This window comes from Pectinophora gossypiella, chromosome 3, assembly GCF_024362695.1.
Source record: "Pectinophora gossypiella chromosome 3, ilPecGoss1.1, whole genome shotgun sequence".
Taxonomy (NCBI): Eukaryota; Metazoa; Arthropoda; class Insecta; order Lepidoptera; family Gelechiidae; genus Pectinophora; species Pectinophora gossypiella.
The window spans coordinates 12,516,115-12,525,250 of NC_065406.1; the positions used below are offsets into that span (position 1 = coordinate 12,516,115).

Consider the following 9,136-nt stretch of genomic DNA (forward strand, 5'->3'; position numbering starts at 1 on the left):
CGACAATACTTATCTTGGTAAAGTCTTTAAAAGTCGCTACCAATTATGTGGTGTGGGTCACAAATTCTTTTTGTAATCACGTACTATATTTTATACGTATTTTCTAGTAGGTACTATTTTGTTATGTTTACTGTATTTACAATTGAACAACATCATCAGGTATCAATTTTCTCTATTTCAGGCCGGGATCATTGGTAGTGAGCTACAGGATTCACTGGACGCCGAAATCCAGTTCTGAAGGAAACGAGGATCTACTAACTGCCCGCTCACTAAAGTCAAAGTTAGATAGTTACCTCGACAAGAACAGCAGGATGATCAGCGTGTACCACGTCTCCGATGATAGAATGTCCACAAGACAAGTCCTAGACTTGTGTCAAATCAATAAAAACGATTGCGAACACGGATGCACATTCGACGAAAACAGCCTCGAGTTCATTTGCACCTGCCCACGTGGACAAATCCTCGACATGGTCAACCAGAAAAAGTGCATGTCAATATTCGAAAGTTCAGAGCAAATGGAAACAAAAACTGGCGAAGACAACAAGCAAAAAGAGTTTAGAGTTCTAGATATAGATTCTACGGGAACAACGACAAGACCTATTCCGGAGGAACAAAAACCCGATAATAATTTTGACTGGAAGAATATTCACGATATAATACCAGAAGTAACCACAGAAGGAGATCACGCGCAGTCTAGTGAAGAGGTTAATAGACCAGTAATTGTTGAACCACATCCAACGGCAGAGCCTACAAGTGAACCGGAGCCAACACCTGAACCAAAGCCTGAACCAGAACCAGCGGCTGAACCGAAACCAGAACCCGAACCAGAGCCAACCCCGACACCCGAACCAAAACCGGAACCTGAGCCAACTGCTGAACCCCAACCAACTACAACAGAAGCACAAACAGAGTCGCGACACATGTCGGAAACACTAGCGTCTTCAGAACTCTCCGAAGAACTGCATTCCTTTGTTGATCTACGTCCTACACACGAACCGCAGGCTACTGCTGAGCCACAACCTACATCTGAACCACAACCTAACCCTGAACCCCAGCCTGCTGCTGAGCCTCAGCCCACTGCTGAGCCCCAGCCCACTGCGGAGCCGGAACCTACTCCAGAACCTACAGCTGAACCTCAACCTGCTGCAGAACCTCAACCTACTGCTGAACCTCAGCCTGCTGCTGAGCCTCTTCCTTCCACCGAACCCCAACCCACAGCTGAGCCAAAGTCTTCTATTGAGCAGCAACTTTTTGCAGAACCAGAACCCAACGCCGAACCGCAACCTCCGACTGAATCCAAGACAGAGCAGGAGGCAGAACCAAGATCAAACCCAGAGCCTGCTGCTAAGCCAAGTACCACCACATCAGAGTACAGTTTCGAATCCATCAACACTACGCCAGAACCCCAACTTACATCTGAACCTTCTGCAGATCGCGAACCAAAGCTTGGACTAATCAATACAGATATATCCCAGGAGACCGAGCTCCGAACTACAACTGAACCTAAAATGGATTCCGAGGAAAATAGTCAAGAAGACAATACAAATCTACAAATAGCAAATACAAAATACGAAAATAAATTTGATGATAGTAAACTTGATGATGAAACAACCACTATGAAAACTCCAGTAACAGAATCTGTTCTAGGTCAGGAAATGAAATCCGTGTTCTCGATTTACGAGCATAAGAAGAACGAATCTGGATTAAATGATGACATGAATCACGACAGGGAAAAGATCGCTCATAAGGAAGCAACTAACATGGAAGACCTAAAAAATGAAGCTCAAACCGAATCATCCGTTAAAAATGCATCCGATACTGTTACATCTACTACTGAAAACTATATGCATTTTTATAATGTAAATTTGAAAAACGACGATTTACCAGAGAAATATTTTAGACGAGTCGAAGATGTTGTAGATGAAACTACAACTAATCATAATACCAATATGAATATGAGTAAAATGTCGGAATCAGAAGATGATATATCATTTGATCAAATCTCAAAAGACCACAAATCAAGTGTTAGCATAATGCGAGATTCTACAACTAAAGTGAACGTTGAACAACCAACAACGACGTCACCATTTACCGTATTAACTACGTCTGAAGAGGCTAAAATGAACCCTACTGAAATAAGAGAATCGAATTCAAACGATTATATTATACCTTTCCCTAATATTCAAAGATCAAATGCTATCGAAACGCCCTATCATAATGATAGTGAAAGCGCTATGAGAAATGAATCACAAAATGATGCTCCTGACAAACCTTTAAACTCAATTCTTCTTGAAGCGTCATCGCTAGCCACGAATAAACCAATAACAGAAGAAACTACAACTCTCAAACCGCAAACAACAACAGAATTCTTTATATCCAAACAAAATAATTCAGATGCTGAACAAAGTCTTGTTTTTGCTGTTCTTGACCAGAAAAATACAACACATACCACTACTGAAAAAGAACCGTCGTACGAAGGAGTCGACATAACTTTCGATACTATAAATATGCTTTATAACCGCTCATCAAAATCATTCGAAAACCATACTGAGATAGGTAACGAAACTACTGAAATAACAGAGCCTAAAGTGAGTCCAACTACAGAATCAGATTGGTTAGTCGAACCAGTTACTGAAGTAAACTATAACGTTATGATGAGCCGCCCAGAGAAACAGGAAACAACAGAAACAAATTCACATAAACTACAAGAGATCATCAATCGTGGAATAAGCAAGGACGATATAGAGCCAGATTATTTAAATATTAATCCTACCAAAACGCCTGACCAAGACGAACCATTATATGGGATGATCCACGATTACGACAATGAAGACTCTAGAGTAAAAAGAGTTAACACAGAAATAAAAGATGCAGCGGTGAAGAAGAATATGACCGCAAATACAAATCAAACACTACATACTAATGAATCTGAGAAATCCGTTACAATTATTACAGCGGCAGAGTCTCACAACGAATCATCTATAAACGAAAATAGTCAAGATGACACAAATAAAAAAACTACCGCAAATATTGACAATTCTGAATTAACTCAAAATCAAACTACGATAAGCGAAGAGAAATCATCTGAAGAAAGTCAAACTGCTACCGAAACTCCTAAAGTCGATTTACCTACTGTTTTACCAAATGTTTCAGATAATATGTCTAACAAATTGAAAACTGAAAATGAATCCACCACAGTCAATATCAATTCTAATGAAAATCTAGAAACTACGACAACAGTAACTCAGTACGTCTACAAAGGATTCGAGAAATCTTTAGCAAATCCACTAACCAGAAACGAATCGTCACGATCATGGAACAATGAACCCGCGCCAGTTTGGGAAACAGATAACACCGATGTGAAACAACTGGAAATCCATGAGCAAGGAACTTCTGGCAATAATACTACCAATACAAGTGTAATTCATGCAGACAAGACATTCACAAATAAATCAACCACTACCTTATTAGAAAGCGACCTGGGAGTAATTGCGTATAACCACAGTGAGTCCATTGAAAGTCAAAATACAACACAAGTTAATAATCTAAATGTTACAATCTATGAAATACCTGGAAGTAATCAATCGGTTACAACATCGAAATCCACAACACATTCTGCAGAATACGAAGATCACGAAACTGAAATGAATCCTTTCTTACCTGAGGTTGAAAACAACAAGAGTCTTGTGAAAAAGCTTCAAGAAGGTCACGACCTTGAACCAGCAAATATGAACGAAACACAAAATGAAAACACAGATGAACATAACAGTCACTCATTAGGAGCTCCTACAGAACCTTCGAACAGTGATGCTCCAACTACAACAAAAGCTCAAGATGGTAAAGAATCTAGTACTAATGAAGATGAAGCATCTATCAACGATTTAATAAACGAAAGTTATAGCTATCCTGAAGACGAGAACAGTGGACGTGAGACAACTGAAAGAGGTCAAACAAATGCAGTCACTGATAGGCAAAAATCTAAATCAGAAGATAAAACCCAAATAGCTACCTTTTTATTAGACACAGACGATTTAGATGTTAGCAAAGATCATTCTATGGAAGGTAAGTCAGACAACTCCGCTAGTGTACCAATGAACGCAGTATCAAACATAGCAAATGATGATAGTGATTTCCTAAGTGTGGTTCCTATCGCCGATGAAAAACTTGAAGAAAGAGAAACGTTAAAAAAGAACTTCAAAAGTGGAGGTATTCAAGAACTCAATGATATAAGTGATTCACCAAAAAAGAGTGACAGAAGGACATTAGGTGCAAGCAAATTGGATTCTGTAATTAATAATGAAGCGTAACGCGTGCTTACTTAGTTCACTTACGATTTAAGTTTGTATATTTCTGTTTTATTTCCTGTGATGCTGTCGAACAATTTTATTTTGTAACAATAGTTTTAAATAATTATGAATGCAATACTGTTATCGATTACAATTAATGAATTTTTATCTTGTGGCACGAAATAACCACGTCAGCAGTAAGGTGTACTATAAAAGCTTATTAGACTAGTCAAACTATAAGGAAAGTCACATCTCGAGAGTTTTAGATTATTTATTACTACAAATGTGTAAAGAGTATAAATTAACTGAGTCCAAAATGTAACAACTTCTCGTAGATATTCTACGTATAATTTAATGTTAATATCCTTCGCAGGAGAATACGTAAAGTCCTACTTTTAAATTGTTACCATAGCGAAATACGTGTTAGGATTACTACATCAAAAATGTTCTTTTCGAATCGGGCACTTATTTGAAATGATGTGATAGAAAATATGAACAATGTTTATGTATGAAAGAATATTTTCTTGTGATGAAACATCGTTTTCTGCCATGCCGTATGTGATAATGATATTTTACACATAAAATATTATATACATTCCAATTCGTATTAAATATTTTAACTTAGTGATACGCAGAAGTGAGGTCTGATTGTAAAATAATAATTAGTAGTCCTTGTTAACTAAGATTATATTTTGTATAATATGGTTGAAATTGTAAAGAATTACGTTGTAAATAAATTTAAAGTTAATAATAAATGTTTTCTTTGACTTCTTATCCAAGTACAATATTTTCCAGTCTAATTACAATAAAATAATAAACCAACTAAACATTTACTACCTTAAGTACCAATTATAAGCACTCTTATTGCATTGAAGTACATAATATCACAGACGTTGAGTCAACCAGGTTTCCTTTGGACATGGCGTGATGTCCTCTATCTCCTGGGCCATCATTTGCTGATCAGTCGCTGTCATCTTTGCACAGAGACACCCCTCGCCAATGGTACCATTACCACTAACGATACAATTTCCTAGAACATCTTTACACGTATTTACGGCCACAGAATTAAAATCTTTGAATGCCGTTTTATATTCACTTTCAATTTCTTCGTCTATTCGCAAACTGGCTATATCGGCGTCAAATGTTTCTTTAATTTTAACAATACCATCATTTCTGTTCTCTAACTCTGGCATCGGTTCTGTAACTGAATTCTTAGTTTTCATTCCGCACACGCTTGCACATTCGCAGCTATCGCACGCATTGGGTACATTTTTTAGTTTATCGCATTTCAAATCGTCATTCAGAGTTATTGTGACATTACGATTTCTGGGAATCAAGTCGTAATCTTGATCTGCAATACCAGTTTTCGGTATTTGAGCACAAATACATTTATCATTTGTATCAGAATCCCCTGTTACTATACAACAGCCTAATACAGACTTACAATCAAATATAACAGTATCCTCATCGCCCATGTCATTTACAAAAGCCTCTTTCCGTTTAAATTCTTCAGTTTGACTTAAAAGTCTAATATCTTCAATCTGAGGTGTTAATTTTGTATCAACTTCTGCTGTGGGGTCTATTGTAGAAAAGCAATTTATTTTGTCTTTCTGAATATTGCGGGAAATATGCTGGTTTGTATGTAACACCAAATCTGTAAATGAGGAAACAACATAATTATAAGCTCAAAAATGGAAAGGCAACATTCGTATCCCTATCTATCCATATTACTGAGAATCGCTCACGCAATCGCGCTACCACTGTGAATGTTTTACGAATTTCTTCATTATGTATAAGAGTCTAATCTTCTAACCTTCTCTTTTCTTTCTCATTTTCCGTTATACAATATCTATATTTTGTTTAGTAGGTAATGTAAAGGTGGTAACTAATGAAAAAAAAATCCTTACCTCTGACTTTTAACTCTATCTGTTTACATTCCACACTGCTTGATCTAGAAGATGCTCTAGGTCGGATTTTATTTTCTGTAAAAAAAAACATGAGTTAGATCGCAAAATAAGCGCCCACATAACACAGACTCCTCTTAATCATTACAAAACATAAACTCTAGGACTATATCACCGAGCTTTCTGTTAGACTAACATGATAGGTGGTGAGCTGTATCGCCGTTTATAATTGCAGAGCCAACTGCGTTAGTGACTGTGTGTTCTCTGAAACTAATGCATAAAAACACTTACTGTGTGTGGCAATATGTCTCTTTAAAGCATATTCATTTGCAAATTGTTTGTTACAATTAAGTTCAGTGCATGCAAGCCAGCAGTCCGGTTTGTGTTTCCTTTGATGGACCTTTAAATGATGTAGTTGAATAAAACCTATAACAAAACAAACAAAGTTACAAATTAAATAATATTATTTAAAAAAATATATACAAAAAGATAGTGATTAGTAGTTTTTCTTGTAATAGTCAAGAATTAATAAAAATTATAAACAAACACTCTCTGGACACTAATGTCACAAATACTTTATTGTACACAAAGGAAATAAAAAAAAGTTATATTTAAAGATTTTATTTTACATAATATTTATGTAAAACAAACAATGAATAGGTGTAACAAAAGATTACAAACATTATAATTTATTAATAACCTGTTGATTGACTTTTATTATATGTGATGACGAAATTGCATGCTGCCTTGTAAACATTGTATTGTACAGAGTTATGTAAAAATATGTTCTTGTTAAAGCAATGATAAACACAATAATATTCCTTACCTTTACCACACTCATTACAGAAATGCTGTTTGGAATCGGTGTGGGTAAGTTCGTGGTGCTTCAAATGATGAGCAAAGTTGAAAGACTTATCACAACCTCCGTGACTACAGTGGTACTTCCTCTCAGCCTCTGGTTTATGCATCTTCATATGTATGCGTAGTGCTGCATCACTATTGAATACTGTGTCACATTTAGTGCATGTGTATATCCCTTGAAAAACCAGTATTATTAATGGTTACATTGTGTACATAACATAACAAATACTTCATAATACACTTGGAAAATACAAAACAAACAAGAAATAGAAAGAATAATTGTCATAAATGCTTTATAACAAATTGTTTACACTATGTAATGTACTGTGTAATTATTAACTCAATCACACTGTTCATATTATTTTGTTTGTTTGTAGCTTTATAGACCAACAATTAATATTTTCTATGTGTTATACCTTTATGTGCATACTGCATGTGCCTTTTCAGTAGTATTTCGTCTCTAAACTTTCCATCACATTTAGTGCAGTGCACACTGGCGCCCCTCTCATGTTGCTTCTCGTGTCGCCGAACAGCAGAACTAAAACAAACAATATGTATGTATAGATTTTAAATATATTAAGCAAGATAATTATTTTATCAATAAACTACTTAATTAAATGTTGTTTTTAGTGGCCTACTTATCATTTTGCTTAGATAACTTGTCTTGTGAAGCAGGTATAACGTAAAGTGTATCTAGGACTACTCTGTGTTGAAAACGCATTAATTTTGTTAATTGAGTCATTTTTAAGGGTACAAACTTATGAAAACAAATAATATCTTATCAAACCACTTTCTTGAATCGTCTATGAGACAGAGCAATGATAAGAAACTCACAGAAAACTAAACTTCTTCGCGCAAACCTTACACTCGAACCTCGGTTCATGACTCTGTTCGTGTCTTCGTCTCTCGCTCTCGTACTTAAATTCTTTACCACATTCCCCACACTTCCACTTCCCAGCATGTGTCTTGACCCTCATAATTATTTTGTAAATAGAATTTTACTTTTACTGTATTTTTCGCAGCAGTTGTTCTTTTTTTTTTTTTTTTTTGTTTTGGTTTTCCCCGAAGGGTAAGGCAAAGGGAACTATGCCCATACAGCCATGTCTGACGTATTTTTTTTCTTGATGATTAATGAAATGATGAAAGGTGATGATGATGAAACCTAAGCCCCCACCCTCGGAGTAGACTCCTACTCCGAACCCCAAACGAATTAACTCAAAAGTCCGCATAAACTTTTGAGTTATGAAGCGGCTTCCCAGCACGAAGCGAAAATAGGCAGATACACTTTGTTTATTGAATACTCCAATATAATAACACTCGCGAATGTCTTCTGACTAACTTAATGCGATCATTAACCACAAAACACCACTTCGTATTAATTATTTAGATTACTCAATGAAGAAAGCAACTGTCCCGTTCCCGTTTCCCGCCGAAAACGCAGCAGTTGTTCGTTGATAATATAATAAATATTGATATGTATCTGTCAGTGAAAATGACAGTCGTTATCAAAATGACGTAAATCAGCTGACTGAAAAAATCGGATACACGTCTAATACCAGTGGGTTTTTCTCGTCACAGGTAACTTACAATCGAATAGTATGTTAAAGAGCAAACTATAATTTTTCAACGACATACTTATATTCTTCATCTCTGTTTTTTTCTTTTACTTTAGTTAGTTAGGCCAACAATGCAACAAACGGAATATTAGAATTAGAAAAGCAAACTGGCAAAAAAATAAGAAAACTTCGTTGTGAAAAACGTTTTGAAAGACCAAGAAAAGCATAAGTCCCCGTTTTACATTTCTAATAAATTGGCGCATCTGTTCTGATGTAGTGTTGTTTCATATTCGACTCTAAAGATATTCTATAAAATAAAAAGTGTACGTTCTTGGGAAGGTTATATCATGTGAGGTAATATTTACAGGTCACTTACGTAAGTTTCTTATGATTTCGATTGGCCTGATGTTCGCGCGCGGACGACAGTACATTGCAGCCCGCCGCGTGTGGCTGTGCGGCAGTCTTCGCGCGCTCTTCACACGGCGGTCAAGGGCAAAGTCGACGCGCGGTATAAATTTCGTGACTTGAA

General features: G+C 36.2%; 2 protein-coding genes across 5 annotated transcripts in view; one reads left to right on the forward strand and one right to left on the reverse strand.

Annotated features, from left to right (window-relative positions):
- Window positions 1-5,041, forward strand: part of LOC126382055 (reticulon-4-like) — a 96,526-nt gene extending 91,485 nt beyond the window's left edge. For all 3 annotated transcript variants that reach the window (XM_050031742.1, XM_050031743.1, XM_050031744.1), the window contains one exon: window positions 182-5,041. In XM_050031742.1, the coding sequence (XP_049887699.1) occupies window positions 182-4,307 (4,126 nt within the window). In that variant the 3' untranslated portion in view covers window positions 4,308-5,041. The remainder of the gene's footprint in view (window positions 1-181) is intronic.
- On the reverse strand, window positions 4,540-9,093 carry LOC126382108 (zinc finger protein 17-like). 2 transcript variants are annotated; one of them, XM_050031849.1, is made up of 6 exons: window positions 8,984-9,093; window positions 7,468-7,589; window positions 7,017-7,226; window positions 6,482-6,616; window positions 6,194-6,268; window positions 4,540-5,940 (listed from the first exon to the last, which is right to left on the reverse strand). In XM_050031849.1, exons 2-6 carry the CDS (start codon window positions 7,484-7,486, stop codon window positions 5,171-5,173), a joined length of 1,209 nt encoding a protein of 402 aa, XP_049887806.1. In that variant the 5' UTR covers window positions 7,487-7,589; window positions 8,984-9,093; the 3' UTR covers window positions 4,540-5,170. The 2 variants fall into 2 exon arrangements, with proteins under 2 accessions (XP_049887806.1, XP_049887805.1); XM_050031848.1 differs by lacking the exon at window positions 8,984-9,093 and adding an exon at window positions 7,886-8,492.
- Between the last annotated feature and the right edge of the window lie 43 nt (window positions 9,094-9,136).